Here is a 21,493-nt window from a genome sequence, read left to right on the forward strand (position 1 = left end):
GAGAAGGATTGATGTTAATTCTTTTTAAAATGTTTGTTATAACAGAATTCACCAGTGAAGCCAACTGGTCTTGTGTTTTTGTTTGTTGGGAGGTTTTTGATTACTGATTAAATCTTACTCATTATTGGTCTGTTCAGATTTTCTGTTTCTTCATCATTTAGTCTTGGTAGGCTGTATGTTTCTAGGAATTTGTCCATTTCTTTTGGGTTGTCCAATTTTTGGTATATAATTGTTCATAGTAGTCTCTTACGATCCTTTGTATTTCTATGGTATCAGTTGTAATTTCTCTTTCTAATTTTCTTAGTCTAGCTCGGGTTTATCTATTTTGTTTATTTCAAAAATAGCTCTTAGTTTCATTGATCTTTTCCTTTGACTTTTTAGTCCTATTATATTTATTTTTTCCTCTGATCTTTGTTATTTCTTCCTTCTACTAACTTTGGGCTTAGTTTCTTCTTTTTTAGTTCTTGTGGTATAACGCTACAGGTTTTTTTTCTTTAGCTATTTTTGTTGTTGTTAATGTAGGCATTTATCACTATAAACTTTTCTTAAAACTGCTTTTGCTGCATCCTGTAAGTTTCAGTATGTTTTATATCCATTTTCATTTGTCTCCAGGTGTTTTTTTCATTTTTCTTTTTGATCCATTGGTTCAGTAGAATGTTGTTTAAGCTTCACATGTTTGTGACTGTTCCACATTTCTTCTTGTAACTGATTTCTATTTTCATACCACTGTGGTCAGAAAAGATATTTGATGTGATTTCATTCTTCTTAAATTTAAGATTTGAGTTGTGGCCTAATGTGTGGTCTGTCCTGGAAAATATTCCATTTGCGCTAGAGAACAATGTGTGTTCTGCTGCTATTGGATGGAATGTTCCGTAAATGTTTGTTAAGGTTATCTGATCTAACATATCATTTAAGCCCAAAGTTTTCTTATTGATTTTCTGCCTGGATGATCTATCTGTTCTTGAAAGTGGGGTATTGAAGTTCCCTGCTATTATTGTAGTCTATTTCTCCCTTTAGTCCTGTTAATAGTTGCTTTTATATTTAAGTGCTCCTTGATGGGTGGATAAATATTTACAAATGTTATATCCTCTTGTTGGGTTGAGCCCTTTATTATTATATAATGACCTCTGTCATTACAGTCTTTGTCTTCAAGTTTATTTTGTCTGTTATGAGTATAGCTTCCTCCACTTTCTTTTGGTTTCCGTTTGCATGGAGTATCTTCTTCCATTCTTTCACCTTCAATCTGTGTGTGTCCTTAAAATTGAAGTGAATCTCTGCAGGCAGCATATAGTTGGGTCTTATTTTCTTTATCCATTTAGCGACTCTATATGTCTTTGATTGGACAATTTAGTCCATTTACATTTAAAATAATTATTGATAGGTATGGACTTACTATTGCCATTTTATTTTTTACTTTTTGTTTTGTAATCCCTTTGTTCTTTGTTTGTTTTTTCCTTTGTGATTTGACAATTTTCTATGGTAGTATGTTTGCATTCCTTCTCTTTATCCTTTGTGTGTCTGTATAGGTGTTTTCTTTGGTTACCATGAGACTTATATAAAACATATTAACATAACAATCTATTTTAAGCTGCTGACAACTTTGATAGCATACTAAAGCTATATTTTTACTCTTCCATTTTTTGTTTTTGATGTCTTTATATCCATTAACAAGTTATTGTAGTTATAATTACTTTTACTACTTTTGTTTTTTAGCCTTCATAATAGATTTATAAACTTATAAGTATAAATTTATTGATTTACCCACCACCATTATATTATTCAGAAATTATCTATACATATATGTACCTTTACCAGTGAGATTTATATGTTCGTGTTTTCCTGTTACTACTGTATTTTGCAGTGTATAATGTGCTTCCGTGTATAATGTGCACCCATGTTTCTGGCCCAAACTTTCAGGTAAAAAAAATCTTTCATTTTATTTTTTTAATTCAAATTTTTATTTGTTTACATTTAGGTACTTGTTTTTTGTATTATAAAGGAATTTTAGCATTTATTTTTTAACATATGATACAAGAAATTTCATGTAACAAATAATTACAAAACATAAGGACAGATACAAGATGCAAGAAATTTTATGTACCGGTAACAAATTTACTCTGTTTACAACACCAAGAACTCTTCATTGTTGCAAGTTCGTCATAAGTTCAACAAAACCGATGGTTTTATTTCAGGGTATCATTTTGCATATGGATATTGTTATTGACTATTAGAGTTACACTTTTACTTCATAAGCATAAATGAAAGAATTAAAAACATTTACATAGCTACGGAATTAGTATTACCCATGTATAATGCGCACCCGTATTTTTTCCTCACAAATTTGGGCAAAAAAGTATGCATTATACATGGCAAAACACGGTGGGTAATTAGCATCTGTTTATTTAAGCTTGTGCAGAAATATAACCTTCACTAGAATTGCTTTTTTTTTTTTTTTTTTTTTTACATATTTGACATAATAGGTTCTTGAATTTGGTCATAATATTCAATACGACAGTTTTTAGAGAACTGAGCTGACATTGTTCCTTTAAAAGCCTTTTATTCATTCAGCAGCCGTTTATTGTCTAACGTGTCAGGCACAGCTATGGTCAGAGAAGAACTCCTGGTGTGATAGGAAACTCAAACTAAGTAGATAGTTACAATGAGGAGCTTTAATTCTGCCACTGAAAGATAAGCCTTGTTCTCTGAATGCAGGAGGTTATGTTTGAGTTGGGTCTTAAGGAATGAACCGGCAATTGCCAAGTGGGAAGAGGTTTAGGGTAAGGACATTTCATGTAGTTTGTTGACATTACTGCCATGGAAAGTATTGCTTTCATTTTCTTGTGTGAGTGAAGACCCAGTTTTCCTTACTGCAAAGAAGATCAAATTCATGTTTGTACAGTTGAGCCTTGAACAACACAGGTTTGAACTGTGGGGTCCACTTAAATGCCGGGTTATTTCGGTCGACTGGCGCAGTTCAAACCTGTGTTGTTTAAGGGTCAACTGGTGGTTGGGAAACCGAGGGTCGACTTAAGTTGTATGAGGATTTTCGAGTACTCCGGCAGTCAGCGCCTCTAACCCCCTCATTGTTCAAAGCTCTGTATTATCAGAGCTTTCGTTAGTCTTTTATTCAGTCACATGAACTGGATGGATAATAGGAAGCAACGTGAAAGCAGCTTGTATACTCATGGACTCACTGTCAGTGCATCACAGAAAAAATTACTTTGTTTTAGAAATACCTCGTACATAGTAGTTACAATGTCAGTATTTCAAAAAATTAACTTAGTTTATTTCAGAGACTCCCAAGCTTTCTGGTTTTGGTGCCCTAAACACTTCAGTAATTTTTTTCATGGTACCCCTTGGCCAAGAGAAATACTTTACTGATTTATATAACTAGTTTGGTATAAGCGACCTATTATATTTATATGCCCTAACAACTTAGTCACCATTAAAAAAATAATACACATAAATGAAAAGAAAGTTTTTTTTTTACTTCATTCTTAAAGAATTATGAATACTCACAACATGTGAGTGCCTGGTAGGCATTACACAGAATGAATACCACCACCCTCTTCTCCAATTCCTTATGGACTTCTGTATAGTTCCTGGGCTTTTTTTTAGAACAACCACTGAAACCTGCTTTGCAAAGATACACCGTTGAAGACATTACATTTCACTGTAATGTTGAAATCTGGAGTTATCTCAAGTTAGTAGTTCACACGTTACCGTGCGTATGCCGTGTCATTCTGTTTCCCTCAAATTGAAACTGTCCTGAGGAGCGCCTGGGCGTTTGCTGGACGCTCGACACAACCTGGAAATTGTGGGTTTATTGATGTAATTCACAGTGGGGAGATGCAGTGTTTACAAGTAACGGACTTTCTCCAGCTCACATAGTTAAGCCAGTAGCATGTCTTTCTATTTCAGCCTTTCATTAACTTAAGCCACACTGGTATATGAGATTGCTGTTTTACAGCCCGAAAGTACCATCTTGGGGGCCCTCCCTGGATGGCAGGCCTTTCCTTCTTCATTTGCTCTGTCCTTTCTAGACCTACTTCAGGCTGAACCACCTGTGCTCTTACCTCAGGCTTCCCGGTACCCTTGGGACCTGGCCTGAATTTGCTCCTCAGTGGCAAGTATTTGCACACTGAGCTTTCCAGAGACTAGTATTAGAGGAAGTTCTAACTTCTAAGTGATCAGGCAATCACTGTTTTTCTAGAAGTTTTACTTGGTCACTATTCTAGAAATGTGAGGAAGGGGAAGTATTTATATTGCTCCAAAAAATGTTTGAAATATTCCACCTTAAAAACTATGTGAGTGGCATGTTTATACATTCATAAATTTATTCATTCAAAAAAAGTTTGTTGGTGAGTTGCTCTGTGCCAGGTATGGCACGGGTCCTTGTGGACTCACATTTTACATGTCCTCTCTGTATAGAAGCATATCTTCCATCCAGTGGGCAATTTTACTGTGGTGGAGGTGAACACGGGCACTCTGGGAGCACAGAGGGACCTAACCCCAGACGGGAGGTGTAAAGGACGGCCTGCCGTAAGCAGGAGCAGCAGCAAAAGACTCTTCCAGGCAGAGGGCACAGAAGTGAGAGTGTATTTAGGGAACTGCAAGTAGCACATGAAAGCTCAGAATGCAGGGAAGGAAGTTCAAGACGAGGTGGGAGAGAGAAACAGGACTTCACAGGCTGTGGAGTTTTAAACTTATCACCAAAGTTTTGGGGAGCCATTGAGAGTTTTTAAATGGGTGAGTGACGTGATCAGTTTTGCTTCAGAAAGGTGTATCTAGATAGAAGGTGAAGAATGTAGGGAGGAGGTAAAAGGTTGTAAAAGTTGGGGGGCTACTACAGTGACCTGGGTGACGGTGGGAGGGACTTGAAATAAGGCTGTGGCGGTGACAGGGCGATGGAAGGATGAAGGGCAGAACCCACAGGACATGACTGATGCTGATTCCATGTGACAGCTGAGGGGGGAGGAGTGAGGGAGAGCCCTCAGATCTGGCTTGAAGAACAGGGGGAAGCGTTTACTAAAAGGAAATGAAGAGGAGGAAGGGTTACAGAAGTAAGGTTGTGTGTTCAGTTTTGGACATTAGAAATTTAAGTATTTTCTGAGCATTCCCATGGAGGTGTCTGGTAAGCAGCTGAACGTATAGTCTAAAGCACAGAAAAGAGAAAATAGATTATCAAAATAGTCATCAGCATCGAGTTTAATAAAGTGAAGACACGAGGGAAGAAAAGAAACCTAGAATATCCTGGAAAACACCAGCTTATACAAGGTAAACAAAAGCAGAGAGATTAGTGGGAAACCAGAGAAGTGTCTGTCAGAAGAATAATCATAGAATAATCCTTTCTATGAATTTTATATTCCAAGTTTTAAAAATAGATGCCTAGGGGGTGGCCGGTTATCTCAGTTGGTTAGAGCATGGTGCTAGTTTAACAGCAAGGCTGTTAGTTTGATCCCCGCATGGGCCACTGGGAGCTGCGCCCTCCTTAAAAAATAAATAATCTTTACATTCCCTCGTAGTTGCCTCGATGGACGTCATCCCTGTCACCACAGCATGCACTCTGCACCTCCTGCTGTGTAGGACACGCTGTTTGAGCAGCGGCCCCGCGTGCCGTGGGGATCCCTGAGGCGGCTCTGTGCCTTTCATGGGAGTCTCCTCTCGCTGAGCAGTGAGTGGGTTCAAGAGTTTGGCCCAAGAGAGACATCCTGTGTGTGAGAGGGTTAGTTAAGGGCACAGAACTCAGATGCCAGAGGAAGTTCTGTGGAGACCTCATGGGAAATTTGCCTTATTTTTAATAAAGGGCTATTCCTCTGTATATCACTGCACACAGATGGAAGGGCTAGGCTTGCGGCAACTCTGTTGCCACCAGCCTGAGACTAAAGCTGACCCGAGGAGGGCGGAGCTGGGAAATCAGGAGAGATGGAGTAGGACATCTGAATATGCTGACCTTGCACTGGATCTTATGATTTAATCCATTTTTGTTTTATTTTTAAAGAAAGAACATGTAACATGAATGCATGAATGATACATATGAATAACAATGTTAAACTAAATTGATATTATAGTTAGATATGTTACTTGGTAGCTATGTAGTACATTTTTTAAAACTTTAGAATATATATATCTTCTAATAGTTTTGGGAGGAAGACAGGAAGTGGGTAGGAAACAGTTTTAGAATTGTAAAGCAATAAAGAATGAGGACAACATTAAGTTCTGATGGAAAACAGATATGAAATTAAACATTATTCATACTTGTATTACATCATTTTTACTAGTACACAATACCTAAATTTTTTTGTAAAGTTGTAAGAGTAGGAGGAAACTAAATGAACAAATCTGTTAAAAAACGTATTAAGAAATTTATCAAATATACACAATTAGAGGGAAGAGAACCCCCCCCCCATCCCATGTATGTAGCGCCTACTGCAGCAGTTATCAGTGGAGGGCTGTCTTGTTTCACTACACCCACGCCCACTGGAGAATTTAAAGCACGTTCTAGACATCACGTTTTACCCAAAAATACTTCAGTATGTATCTCTAAGGTTTAAACAGCCCTTTTTTGTTTTAAATTACAGTTGACATTCAATATTATATTAGTTTCAGGTGTACAACCTACTGGGTAGACATTGACATGCATTAAATAGCCCATATTTAAAGTGTACAATTTGATAAGTTTGGACATATGTTCCCGAAGCCACTACCACAACCAAGATAGTGACTATATCCATCTACCCCCAAAAGTTCTCAGGTATCTCTGTAATCCCTCTTGCTCACCCCTTATCTACTTCCCTAAGCAACCACTGATCTGCTTTCTATGACAATGCATTAGTTTGCATTTTCTATAACCTTATATAAATGGAAGTATATATAGTATGTACCTATTTTGTGCCATCGCAGCATAATTATTTTGAGACTCCTTCATGTTGTAGTGTATATATCCATAGTTCATTTCTTTTCATTGCTGAGCGAGAGCCTTTTTAAAAAAAGGTAACTATAGTATTATTACCACTCCTCAAAGTATAATCTACAGTTTTTAAATTTCCCCATTGTCCCTAAGTGTGCTTTTATAGTTGGTCTTTTCGTATTGAGACGCAAATGTGTTCACACAGTGGCACTTTATTTCTTCTCCTACTTGCATCTACTCCAGGTTATTAGCTCATTATCTTTCATAATGATTTTACTGTGATGGCAAGTACTTATGTAGAAATGTGACGTAACCCTCCACCCTAACACAGCTACTCATTTTGAACCTCTAGTTCTTGCTCTTATGCAGAGTCAGATGCAAGGATGGCAAGAATTGTTCAGATGGTTGAGTCTTAATAGAGCTCCCTGTGAAAAATAGTGTGTTTCCAGGACAAGCAGTGACTCTGCTCCTGACAACAGCGCACGTCAGAGCCGTGAGCGCTACTTCCTGTTTTTCTTTGCAGAGGCGCCTCTGGAATTCCCCTTGTTTGCTCAAGTTTTAAATCTTGTCTCTCTTGTAGTCTTAATACAGCACACCATAAAAGCAGCATTCTGCAAATGTCTACATGTGCCTGAGAAATAGTACATTTTTATATTTTAAAATATTTAATTATACTTGGCATCTAGGCTTGATTCGTTAAGGATGTTAAAACTGAAGCTTAGAAGAGACACCTTGGCTTTTCTGGGTCCCGACCTTCCTACCTTCTCTGTAACCGTATCATGCTGCTAATTCTCTAGTTTTTTACCTTCAGTCTCTCTCTTACTGGATCTTTCTCATCAGAAATTAAGCATAATCAAGTCTTTCTCATCTTCACAGGAACAAATTCAGGCTGTCCGTATTTCCCTTTCTCCCTGCCCGGGTCTGAGGCCCCGTTTCCCACCTGGACACCCCTAAACCCCTTTAGTGTCGTCGCTCCTAGTGCTGCACGGGCACTGCCCCCGGAGGGCCTGCTGCGTCCAGGGCACACGTCTGGGTCCCACTGACCCTCGCCAGTTTCAGCTGTGGTGCCTGCTCCCTCCTTGATACTTTCAAGAGATATCCCTGAGTTTTTCTGTAACTTCAGGATGTTTCTTTTTGGCCTCCTTTGTTTATTTCCTTCCACCCAACCTTAGTTAGGTTCGTCTGTGCACTTTTTCCCTGAGGAAGTCTCATTAACTTTATTATAAACAGCTTTATTATGGTGGTGACCCTTCACTGTAGCCTCTTTCAGAATCCTATTTCCATATATCCCACTTGCCCTCTTGATACATTCACTTGGACGTCTCGCTGGCACCTCTGATTGTCTTAGACTGCATCTTTCATCTCCTTCCCTCCTCAAGGATTAGCTCCCCCAGTGGACTGGGCACGAGCTTTTCAGATCTGAAATCTGTGCATCTCTCAAGTTCTACCTCTCCCCCTCAGTTCCCAAACCCAGTCAACAACCAGATGCTGTTGATTTTATCCACTGAACACCTCTTGAATCTATCCTCCTCTTTCCGTCTTTGCTGTTGTTAGTTGCATCTGAGTAATTTCCTCGCCAGCATTACAACAACTTCTTTTGGCCCCCTCCAGCCCACTTTCCTCTGGTAGCTAACATGGAGTGGCCTTTTCAAACCAATTTGATCATTCCCCTTTAAGAGCTGTGCTCCTTCAAGCCTTAGGGAAGGAAGGGCTGAAAGCTCCCACTTTTATTTCGTAAAATCAAAGTGAAATCAGAGGGTATGAAGAAACCTAATATTAAAGGGAAAGTTTGACTCAAAACTCAGTAAAGTTCAAGTTTAAAAATATTCACTATTTTCAGATTTATAAATTACCAAACATAATCATTATGATGTAAGTTGAATTCTTCCTGTCTCTTGCTTTTCAGTGTGAGAGTATTTTAAATCAGTTATCCGCATTTGAACCTCCTCCTTCAGTACTGAGGATGTTTGTAATATTGTTATGAATGTGTAGAGTACCCCTTTCACAAGCATATTGATTCACAGTCCTCTCCATTAATTCTTTCAAGAAACATTTTGGGGTGAGATGGGTGGTGGCCCGAGAGCACCATGGTGACTCTTCTCTCCCAGCATCTTCCTTCAGTAACTCAGAGATTAGAATAATCAGTGACGTGGAGAGGTGGGCCTCGTGGAGCCTTCTGCTAAGCCCCAAACACTCCCTCCCAAGGAAACTGTGCAGATTCAGAACGCTTAGAAGTCGCTCTGTGTGTTCCCATGGTGAAGGGTGGTCTGGACTCCTAGTGGCCTGAGAGTGGATCTTATTCTTTGAAATACACCCTGGCCCGCTTGGGGGGCCTCTCGCTGAGCCAGGCGGGCCCCTCTGCACATCAGGCTTTGCAAAGCCTGCCGTCCTGCAGACACCATTTTGGGATTCCAATCTGCAGCAACAAAAGCTAGATGACAATAAAATAATGTCTGCTGGCTTCTAAAGTTAACACGTGAACTCTCTGCTTTTGTGATTGTGTAGAAAATCATGTTCTAATCCTACGGAGCTGTCCCCTGGGTCTGTCTTGTTAAGGTTTGAGGATTTATCAGGATCATGCCAACATTTCAGGAGACGCAAACAAAATATTATGTTCAAAGGCAGCCTAATCCAACAAGTTCATACATAACTTGTCTTAGTTTCGAGGCAACCTGCAATTTCAGAAGCATACGGTGGAGAGGGAAGCAAACGGGGATATGCTGAGCTGCTGTTAGGTGGCGGTGCCAGCGCCCCCTCTCCCAGTTAGTTCACAGTACCTAATCATCGAAAACCTGTGACTGTTTTAACATCACTGAGAACTGATGTTACAAATCAGAGTGTTCTACTCAAATCACAATGTATGTATTCTTTGCTAACAAGAATGATTACTGATGATAAATTTACATGTCTCATTTTTTAAAAAGAATAAAACAAATGGTTATTATACTAATATGTTGATGGCCAAAGCTAGACCAAATAATGTTTTAAGTTCTGAATAATAACCTTTACCAATCATTTTTTGTGTGTGCATATATTCTCTTAGAGATTTTACCATAAAATTCTAGGTATTTCTGTGTCATGGGCAAATTTATTATATTATTAAACAAAGTCATTCATCCATAGTGTATACATCAGAGTAAGTTTCCTGTTAAGACAATTTTCTCAACATGTTGTGCTTGTATTTTAGAAAAGGCGCCGGCGGATTGACCGAAGCATGATCGGCGAGCCCACAAACTTTGTGCACACGGCCCACGTGGGATCAGGAGACCTGTTCAGTGGGATGAATTCAGTAAGTATGTCGGTGGGACATGTGCACGAGGCCTCTGTGTGACAGGGACACGTTTTTAGTGATTACACTGTGCTAAGTGAATTTGTAGACATCGGATATAAATAATGTGACATAGAAGAGATAAAATGAATAATGAAAAATTAATTTCTCATCTAATTTGCCAAGTAATGCATTTGTTTGTATTTCTGGTACTAAACTCTTCACAGCTACCTTTCTTCTCAATAAATACTTTAAAGGATTTAGCAGTAAGATATGTAGGACGAGAAATAAGAAAAAAGAGATGTTATCTGCTGTCTTTTGTAGTGGTTTCAGTGAATTTCAGAATAGACTTGATTTAGCTGAACTCTTTTATTTCTTAATTTTTCGTCTAAGAGAAAAACGGAGTGCCACCAAATAGAAGCCCCACCAAATGAGGGTTTTTGTTACGGCTCCGCCCTACAGCTGTAGTAAACCGATGTGTCTAAATGAGCCAAAAGTGTTTAGAACCAAAAAATCACAAGGCTTTTTATAAACACAAAATTATGATCCCTTGTATACTCACTGGATGGCGTTAACAAAAGACTTAACAAGAGAAAAGACTAAAATAGGTAGGTGGGTATCCTGGATACGGCAAACTTCAGTTACTAGCTAAGCAAAGGAAGGACATTTCTACTTTCTGTGAAAGGAAATGGTTTGTTTGTTTTAAATCTGTAGGAAAAATACTTTGTTTTATTCAACTTCTTTTTGTGGAAATGTAAGAGGTTGTCAGGTTGCTGTCAAAATGTAATTCAGTAGTTTGGTGAAAAGACTAAATGGGACCCTATGACCTGTTACTACAGTTAATATAAATAGAGTGAATGGTTTCAAATTTGTTACATAAGTTGAATTTTATTCTTTCTCATCAACAAGTGTCTTTACGTTTTAGGAATATCTATATAGGACAAATGAACATTTTAGTTCATGGTATTTAACTTTTAAAATCTTGTTTATACACATCTCAGAATTTCCTTTCAGATTCCCACTGGCATTCATGTGCGTGGCTCTTCCATCGACATAGGTAGAACTTAGGACTGGTCCTTGCTTACAGTGCTTCCATGTCTCCGAGCTCTTCTGCTGAGAGCAGGAGCCACACGGCCCTCAGTGGAGGTTCTACCCTGCAGTCTCCACGCAGCTTTCTCTGCATAGCGATGTGGACTTTTCATGAAGTAGTTTAGCTGTTTAGAACCAAATAAGGGCTCTTCATAGACACGGCCTGTATTAGTTGTTGTCGTAGAAGCTCTCACAGCCCCTCCCCCCAGAACTCCAAGTTGTTAGGCCGAGGATTGTGAAATCCCGGTTTCCTGCGCGATGCAGTGATAGTTCTCACTTGTGGAAGCCTGACTCCGAGAGAGAATTGTTCTGTGTGGTGCAGTGCACAGAAGACAAAACCACAAGTAGACATGCTGTTTATCCAAAGCAATACTTGAAGTTTGTCCATCCCAAGAGCTGAGCAGCTGGGATGAGGCCGTGACTGGATGCACATGAAATAGCCAGGCTACACGGTGGTCCGATGACTCGGAGTTCCCCACACACATGGTTCTTCCCAACACTACCTTTCACACGAACTTCTCAATAGAAAAGGTTTCTGCGGCCCTTTTTATAATAGAGCCCGATTGTGTTAAACTATTGTATGTCCATAGTTACCACCGTACATTCCAGCTCAACACTGAAGGGTTACCATTAGAAAATCCAAGTCTTTTAGTTTCAAATTGAAGAACTGATTTGTGGAGGAAAAAGAATCTGCATGGGCTCATGTACAGATACAAAGATGTCATTTTTAAACAGGCCTGAAATATCTATAAGAGCTAACACATCGCATTAGGTGGGGAATTATTTGGTACCAGGGTGAAATCAACTTTGTGGTACAAAACATGATGCAATTTACCAGAAAGGAGCAGCAAATGAATTTGGGCTGATGGCACAGGTCACCTCAGACTGAGCAGGTGTCCTTATAAAGGGGCTGGCTGGTAGATTTCACTGTCGTATTACCTCCCACTCTTCTGAGGTAGTCACTTGACTACAGCAACACATTATGTAAAATCATAGGCCTAAGAGGTTCCACATCAGTAAGTTTTTCAGTAAATGGGTAAACGTGTACCCATTTTAAGAGCCAGTCGTATTTTCTCTCTTAAACCCTTTTGGATCTATTCTCTTCTATTAGAATGTATTGAAACCTGGCTTACTCCAACAATAACTTAGACAAGTCTTACTGCCTTCTGTAAACATATTGACTCAGGGTCATCAAAGCACGTTGCGTGTCATGTTTTCTGCTGTATTTCATGTGGATGGATGGTGTCCCCCACACCCCAATCATAAAGGGCCCTCTGAGCGGATTCCATGTGTGAGACACCACTGCTGTGCTGATTCTTTGCTGTTAGCTCTGCCCCCCAAAGCTGCCTCATTGTTCCTTTTTCTAGCAACCTCTCCTGATTATCTTATTCTCTGCTTCCAATGGACATGAGTAAGATTGGAATAATGACGACACAGAAAGCACGTCATAGTCTGCAAACAACTTTATATGCCTTTGTTTCAGCAAAGAAAGAAAATAGCCCAGTAATGTAGTTAGAAGAGATCATCATTTTAACCATTTTACAGATAAGAAGCCAGATATTGAAAGAAGATAGTTTACCCAGAGTTACGACACTCATAAATCTGGACTACAGTCCAGGTCCTTGGATTCTCAGACTCTTAGTTTATCAGACTGTATCAAGTATGTAAATTTTACCACATGGCCTTTAAAAATGTGTTTTTTGCTGGTGTACTTACACTTATTTTTCTGATTCTATTTAAGTAATTGAGGTGATCATACATGTGAAATGTCTATAAATTAAGAAAATACTTGAGATTGAGGAACTGAAAGTTGAGTATGATTGGTATACTTTTGACTGCTTTTGATAATGTTACCAAGTACCTTGTGAAGTACAAAAAATGATTTTTTTTTTTTTGTATTTGGGGATGAGGGAATTGTGGCCAACAAAAGTTTTAATTACTCACCTCACCATTTGCTGGTTCTGTCTTGTTTTAGGTTAGCTCCATTCAGAACCAAATGCAGTCCAAGGGAGGCTACGGGGGCGGGATGCCGGCCAGCGTGCAGCTCGTGGATACGAAGGCAGGATAGCCCCCCCTCCCGTGAGTACCTGGATTGGGCCGCACAGTTGGGGGCTAAGAGCTAGATAAGGAGACCCTGGAACAACATGGGTTTGGCCTGTACGGATCTACTTACACGTGGATTTTTTTTTCCTTCCGACTGTCTTAATATAGCCTTTTTGTCTACTTATAAGAAGACAATGTACAGTAATACATATAATATACAAAATATGAGGTAATTGCTATTGTCAGGTCAACAGTACGCTGTTAGCTTACGGGGGTCAGTGCCCCCATGTTGTTTAGGGGTCGACCGCCTGGGTTTTCTTCTGGTTTTTAAAAATTGTGAACAAAAAGCAAAAATATTTTCCTTGGCTGGGTATTTTAAGTGATAGTCCCAGTATTACTGCAGCTTGAATATTAGTTTTAGGTGACTCTTACGAAAACCTGAAATACTTTAAGACATCTGGTTGTGGGGGAGGCCTGAGAGTCGGGGTGTGCCCTTCAAACAGTGTAGTTACTATTGATTATTGATACTGTGCGGGAGCCCATGTTTAGTGAAGTAATTTTATATTTATTGATAAAGTTTTAATTATCACCTTTTAGAAAGATGAACTCCTAAAGTGTAAAACTAATTTGGTTTTTCTTTTGGTTTTGTAGGTCATTGTGAATTTCTGTGTTTTCTCTTTCCACTAGTCTTTAATTTTTTTTTTGTCGTGACTGCTTTTCTTTTCTTTTCAATTACAACAAAGAAGTGTGATGGCATCGCGTTCATCCTGTTGTGACATCACTGTCCTGCTCCGAAGCAGCTGCTGTCAGGTGACTCCTGCGTTTCCTCCAGCTGACACACGTGGCTGTGGATCACGGCAGTGCTGTAGATTGTGGCTGAAATCCCAGTTTTTATCAATATGGATCTGGTCTTAGCATGATCTTTTTTGTGAATGCTAGCACTGTTTTGCATTTTCTTTTCCATTTTAAACATCTCTTCACCGCCAACCCTCTGCCTTATGATTTTATTGGTAAGGATCTGCTATCATTTGTTATTTCGTCACCATTTATGTATATTTTGGAAGGTATGAGACCCATAAGCACAATGATCATTTGAAACTTCAGCAGAATAGGTATCTGCATGCTTTAAGAAGTTGCTTTGTATGGGAGCCCACGGGCTGATGATACTGCTGCTATTAGAGAAAGGTTAGCTGTGGCACCAGGTCACATCAGTTTCACAAAAAAGGTAACTTGTAGCTTATTTTAGAAGTATGACTTTTTGGTCTATTTAGTTAGAATTACAATAAAAAGAAAAGTTTGCATTCCTCCTGTTGTAAATGTTCAATATATTTATTTTGAGAGCAAGGACCTGTGATTGTAAGCAGGTGTGGCTGTGTCTGAGTGTTGTGGTAACACCCTTCTCCCGTCTGGCTCTGGGAGTCTTAGTAGCTGTTCATATCTTTTGTATTCCTTCGTTTTTACTTGTTTTCATTTTATGTCTCATATTATGGTGCCCAGTTTCCAGGAGCAGTTGGTGAGCTTCTGGCCTGTCCTCCTACCTGCAGACGCAGTGGCCTTTCCATACTTTGCATATTTGGGGGCAGTGGAACATACTGCCCTGGCTGAATCGTCCCACCTGTATGGGATGTTTCTTAGGTTCCAAAATATGTTTATTCTTACAAATTTCTATAAATGCTTTTCCTTCCCATAAGGGTGTAGCATTAAGCCAGTTAGGATTTACATTTTAACAAGAACGCAAACCTCTGTCCCATCCAGCCTTGTCTAATGACATTTGGTAGAATTAACATTTCCTGCAGCAAATGGGGCTTAATTAATTGAAAACTTAGCGTTAAGGAATTAAGCAATTGAAAGTGATTGTTTTCTTTTTCTATCCCTTTCCCCTCACCTTAGTCCCAGGTTTTTATGAAATAGGTAACTGAATAAATACTGGGTGTGTGTAGGCAAAACATGAAAGCATTGCTCCCCCAATTCTTTCAATGTACCCGGGACAGGGGGCACGATATTGATTACTCAGTCCTTGTACTTGGAGCCTTTGTAGGTGTCAGTGTCAAGGGAAACATGTATGCCTAGTAATCACAACAGGCATCTTGCAGTTCGTATAGTAACTTCTGTTCACCTGGTGTCAGTCATCCGTGTGCAGCTGTCCTGTGGGGGCACTGCTGGACACCAGTTCCAGAAAAGACGGACTCGATTTCCTGCTCATGGCAGCTCGGGTGCCATGTAGCCGACTTCTATTTTGACTTTTAAAATTCGTACAGTTTTTATAGTTGTCATCTATCTCCTGGGGAGATACAATACAGGGAAGCCAGGGTCCCTTTTCCCCAGCACATAATTTGATTTTACTTTTTTCCAATCGCTATCTTTTCTGCTTCTTCAAGGACCAACTACTCCCGTGGGCATGTCCCCATGGTAAGGGCCACAGGGCCACCACTGACTTCCGGGCACAGTGGCCACACTCTGTACAAGGACATGCCAAGGAAGGTGCCGTACATTCAAGAGTACCAGAAATTCTTAGAACTTTGGGCACAAATTTTCTAGGACAGCTTGAAGATATCTGAGTATGGAGGCAGCTTTCCCACATTCCTAAGTGGGATTGTAACTCTTAGGAGGTCAGTTGGTCCCCAGAGCAATGTATCTCATTTTAAAATTGAAGCTAATTAAGTAGGATTGACTGTTAATAACTTTACTGAAATACATGCTTGTAACTGTTAAGCAAGGGAAAGTGAATGAAGGTCTAATGACACAGGTTCTTCTCTGGGTCCTTGTGCTGCTGGGCGAGTGGGCCCAGCACCTGCCTCCACAGGGACGTGTCAGCTTCCACTCGGGATTAAATTATAGCAGGTCTAGAGAGCAAGTTTGCCTTGATTTTGTTTAAAATGACTTCTGCTCAGCACCCAAAAGATAAAAATTGACATATTTTTATAATATAAGCATACTTTTTTTGTACATTGTGTTCATTCTTAAATAGAGTTCAGTGTTGGCTTGTAGATATTAAAAAGAAATTATTGATTCAATAAATGTTTTCTTTCAATCCTTGTTTGACTTTGCCTTTCAATTTTTTTTTTTAACCTTTCTAGAAATCACTTGCCAGAATTCACTTAGGGCACCTTTTTAGCATTATATTTTCATTTAAGGCTGTCATGCAGAAATAATTTATCACTTTTCTCTCTAAAAGGGGAATTTCAATTTCTAAGCTATAATCTTTGACTTCACCTTATAATTTAACAAATGTCTAGTCAGAATGAACATTAAATGTTTGGAAATAGGACTTTTTATTTAAATAACCCCTTTCTCCAAATTTTCATTGTCTGTCAACATCACAAATGATTTCTAACAAAGAAATCAAATACTTGTTCAGTTTTTCAGGCTGAAGCATTTTGAGCTCACAGTATATGCAGGATTTAAATAAAATTAAAGAATTCTGTTCCTCACCCATACTAGTCACAGGTCAAGTGCTTAATAGCTTCATGTAGTGACCAGCTATCATAATAGACAGTATAGAGCATTTCCAACATCACTGAAAGTTTAGGACGCTTGTTCCCCATTGGGGCAGTTTTGTTCCTCAGGGACCACTTAGCAATATCTGGCAGTCACAACCTGAGGAATGGTGTGGAACAGGCTGCTAACACCGGGTGGGAGTAGAAACCAGGGAGGCGGCTCAACACAGGCCAGCCCCCCAGTGTCACAGAGCTACGATGAGACACCCTGGTTCAGAGCAAAGAATATCTACTGTGTTTCCCTGAAAATAAGCCCCAGTTAGGATGGTCAGCCAGATGGACACATTTAGTACGTTATGACAATGTTCCAGATGACATGACTGTATTTGAATAAATGTAGATTGTACATGAAAAATAAGCCATCCCCTGAAAATACATTCTAATGTGTCTTTTGGAGCAAAAATATAAAATCCGGTCTTATTTTGGGGGAAACATGGTATGTACTCACGCAATACATCCTGTTAGATGGGTCAAATGCTGAGATGAGGTCCGGTAGGCTTGGCTGAATCATGAGAACTGCTATACAACATTCTAAAACAGAAAAATCAATGAGAAAAGTATCACCAAAGAATATTTCACAAAGTTTTGGTAATTTTTGTCCTCATCTTATGTTCAAAGACTCTAAAAAGAAATTGGGTTAAGATGAAGTTCCTTGACTGAAAAAACAAACAAGATGTGAAATTTTTTGTTGGGCTAAAATACTGACAATCCAGTAAGACATCCCAGTTAAGAAGCAAAGTACCTGAAGAAACTGATGTTTGTATATCAGGAGCTCTATTTTGAGCACGTTTTTAAAGGACATGCATAAAATGGATGAGGGAGGGCTTATTCATGAGCACAAAAAGTAGGACAAATCTATAGTGTCAGGGACGGTCTGGAATTTGTTAAAACTTGTGAAAATGCAAAAACGTACAAATGGTATAGACAAGGAGGAATTATAGCCTCTTTTTTTTTTTAATTTATTGGGGTGACAAATTACATAATTTCAGGTGTACAATTCTGTATTACATCATCTACAAATCCCATTGTGTGTTCACCACCCAGAGTCAGTTCTCCTTCCATCACCATATATTTGATCCCCTTTACCCTCATCTCCCTCCCCCCACCTCCCTATAGCCTCTTGTTAAAATATGCTTTTAGCAGACTGGAAAGAAAACAGTTGAAATTTTACCTTCAATGTATTGTCTCCATCCAGAGTGGTCCAGCAAGGGAACTTAATAAATGACTCATGTTAATCTGTCTTTTTATATTTTGGCACCTTAACTTTTAGTTTTTCTGTTTCCAAGACTATGTTTTTGTTTTGTTTTGTTTTGTTTAAGTGCTTTCAACCAGATACATGCAACCTCTGGGCTCCTTTTGATCTTTACCCTTTACCCTTATCCTCTTAATCTCATCTTAAAAAGTTTTTTATCTGGCCTGTCTTTGATGCATAGAAGAAAAAATAAAGGTTTACTAGAAAAGCTACTTCCTGAATAAGGGGATCCAAATGTTTGATCTGGGTCCTTTTAGCAGTTGCTAAAAGACTGATGACCTTGGTATTTGAAGAAAGGATGATTTTAGTCTCATTGGAAGGTAAGAGCAGGGCAGTAAAGACAATGTCTGGTTCTAACCCCCAATTTTCTCTTGTAAATCCAAGCTCCAGAGTTCACTAGAGCGTTACAACTCAGTGAAACACACACACATGTTCAGTAGCTTCAGACAGATAAATGCACTGATAGCCTGCCTTGGGGGCCCAGAAAGGATTCCTAGGCACAGGTTTTTAGTTTTGTTTTGCTCCTCTAAAGGAGTAGCAAATGCAGTAACTTCTTTAAAATCTTCAGAGCTTTACCTTTTTTGTACTATTCTTAATTTCAGTCACCTACACACAGTCAGCCTGTGTGTCTGCCTCTCAACATGACTGACTCCTTCACTCAACCCCTAGGGTAGTTCTGGACGGTGAGCTCCCACAGGCCGCCCACCTGCCCGTGTGCACGGGGCACTCTGCACCTGCGTGCTTGGGCAGTGTCAGAAAACACTTCAGTTGCTGTTTCTGGGTTGCTTTATCAGAAATAGCCCAAAGAAGAGGTGAAACTCACTACTGACTGCTTTTGGCAGAGCCACCCAGATTAAGAATTTCAAAATGGAATGATTTCTGAGTTGAACTTCTTCCCAGTTTTCTAGAATATCAGTTTTGTCCCCTAAAATTTTTTCACAAATGTCTGTAGATAATGCTTAATCTTGGAAAAAGTGTTTTAGTCCATTCTGGCTGTTATAACAAAATACCCCAGACTGGGTAGCTTATAAACAACAGAAAAAGAGATTTCTCACAGTTTTGGAGGCTGCAGTCAAAGATCAGGGCTCTGGCATGGGGGGATGAGGGCCCCCTTCTGGGTTACAGACCTCGTACCTTCACGTGGTAGGGGTGGCTGGAGCTTCCCAGACCCTCATGAGGCACTCATCCCACTCGTGAGAGCTACACCTGAAGGCCTCCCCTCATACCGTCACCTTTGGCGTTAGGATCTCAGCAGGGATTCTGGGGGGCGTGAGACTTTCAGACCACAGAGGTATGGGGACGAGCGCGTGGATCGTCCCCTGTACGTGCAGCCACCGCCTACTTGTGTACAACGCGCGCAGGCCACTAGCGTATCAGGATCAGCTATAGTGCAACGCAGACACTCACAAGCGGCCCGTTCTCCCTCTTTCCAGCCGGACGTTCCGGAAGCAAACTAATGTGGCAGGTAAACACTAGGGGAAAAAAATCACTAAGTCACGTGAGATGAGAAGTTCAAGGAAATGGAGGATTCCTGTGGGCCAACCTGTCATTAACAGGAATTTGCTGTTAAAGAAAGCAAGGGAGATGCTCTGGAGAGAAAAGAATATAAAAAAGGAATGACCTGTCATTTGTGTTTTGAAATTTCAAAAACTTGCTTTTGCATTTATACTCACACTTCACAGTCCTCAGTCTTTTGTTCTGAAGACTCACGTATTCAGCTTTGGGAAATTACATTATTTCTCCAACTATTTCTCCTCCTTCTGAGGATTATCAGATTTCTCAGCAGCAACAGTGAGATGTAGAATGTAATACAGCACTTGCCTCAAACTTCTCAGAGAAATCATTTTGAACGAGTATTCTATGTACAGCTGAAGTCTCAATGCAGTGAGACTGCAAAACGAAGCTGATCAGACCGGCAGGGAATCACAAACTTCCACACACCCTCCTGAAAACACCTTGAGATTATGCTTTGCAGGAACAAGTAGAACAAATCTAGTCATATAATTAAATCTCAGGATTTCTAGATCTGAAGCAAACCTAGAAAGCAATGTATCCAAATTAGAACAATGAGATTTTAGGAAAATTGGTTACAAGAAGCATAATTAAATGGATAGCATTTAATAGCTAGAAGATTCATGCATTCAAAAACTTTTTATTGAGCACCATGTGCCCACTTTTAGTGAACAATTCCTCTGCCCTCCATGGAGCTTTCATCCTAGTGGTGGGGCATGCAGACACAGACAGGAAGCCAAATGAGTAAATTGAGAAAAGATTAGAAAATGATGAGTGCTCTGGACAAACAGGCAGGGACATGGAAGAGGAACTGCAGTTGAAAATACCACGCTGAGGGACAGACGGGTGGCTCAGTTGGTTAGAGCGTGAGCTCTGGGCAATGGGGCTGCCGGTTTGATTCCCATGTGGGCCAGCGACCTGCGCCCTCCGCAACTAGAATGAAGTCAATGAGCTGCTGCTCAGGTCCCGCCCAGGTGGCCAGATGGCTCAGTTGGTTGGAGCGCATCCTCTCAACCACAAGGTTGCCGGTTCGACTCCTCGACTCCTGCAAGGGATGGTGGGCTGCACCCCCTGCAACTAGCAATGACAACTGGACCTGGAGCTGAGCTGCGCCCTCCACAACTAAGACTGAAAGGACAACTTGAACCTGAACGGCACCCTCCACAACTAGGATTGAAAAGACAACAACTTGACTTGGAAAAAAGTCCTGGAAGTACACATTGTTCCCCAATAAAGTCCTGTACCCCTTCCCCAGTAAAATCTTAAAACCGAAAAAACAAAAAGCCATGCTGAAATGGTGATATCGAAACTGAGAAGATCTTAGTACTTTGCTGACAAAACATTTAAATGCTTTAAATGTCAACAAGCAAAAAGGAAAGAAAATTCTAGATGTTCTGGTATTAACATAAAACATGTCCAAAGACGCAACCCGGTTTTGGGTGACTGATGGACGTACCTTCAGCTCCTAGAATAGGGTCAGCCATACAAATAACATGATTTGAATGAAATTTAAGAAAAAAATTGTTTGACAGGCAGTTTTAGTGATGAATAATTGTATTTCTTTAAGAGTTAATAACATTTTGGTTGTATAGTGAATTACAGGTACAAAATTACCATATTCAAGTTTTTAAAAATCAAAGCATTAAAGAACTATAGTCACAGAACAGAATGTAAAATTTGAAAACTTGACAAAATTCAGAAAATAGTGTAATAACAGAAAAGAAATGGAGGAACATCAATTTCTAATCTATGTACATGCTGGGAATTCAAAGTACTCTATATATGTGTGTGTTAAAAATATATTCTTTAAAGTTATAAAAATAACAAGTGGAAACTTAAATGTAAAAATATAACCATAACTGGAAGGAAAGACAACTCTATTACAAGCCCCATCTTCTGCTGTATAAAATGATTTGTACAAT

General features: G+C 39.7%; 1 protein-coding gene across 6 annotated transcripts in view; it reads left to right on the top strand.

The window, feature by feature from the left end:
* CDC42SE2 (CDC42 small effector 2) overlaps positions 1-16,351 on the top strand; it is a 102,269-nt gene extending 85,918 nt beyond the window's left edge. For 3 of the 6 annotated variants that reach the window (XM_081035458.1, XM_081035456.1, XM_081035457.1), the window contains exons 4-6: positions 10,098-10,199; positions 13,243-13,346; positions 13,962-16,351. In XM_081035458.1, the coding sequence (XP_080891584.1) occupies positions 10,098-10,199; positions 13,243-13,335 (195 nt within the window). In that variant the 3' untranslated portion in view covers positions 13,336-13,346; positions 13,962-16,351. The remainder of the gene's footprint in view (positions 1-10,097; positions 10,200-13,242; positions 13,347-13,961) is intronic. The other 3 variants (XM_081035461.1, XM_081035459.1, XM_081035460.1) reach the window with 1 other exon arrangement.
* Positions 16,352-21,493: the final 5,142 nt, after the last annotated feature.

This window comes from Rhinolophus hipposideros (genome assembly GCF_964194185.1).
Source record: "Rhinolophus hipposideros genome assembly, chromosome: 23".
Lineage (NCBI taxonomy): Eukaryota > Metazoa > Chordata > Mammalia > Chiroptera > Rhinolophidae > Rhinolophus > Rhinolophus hipposideros.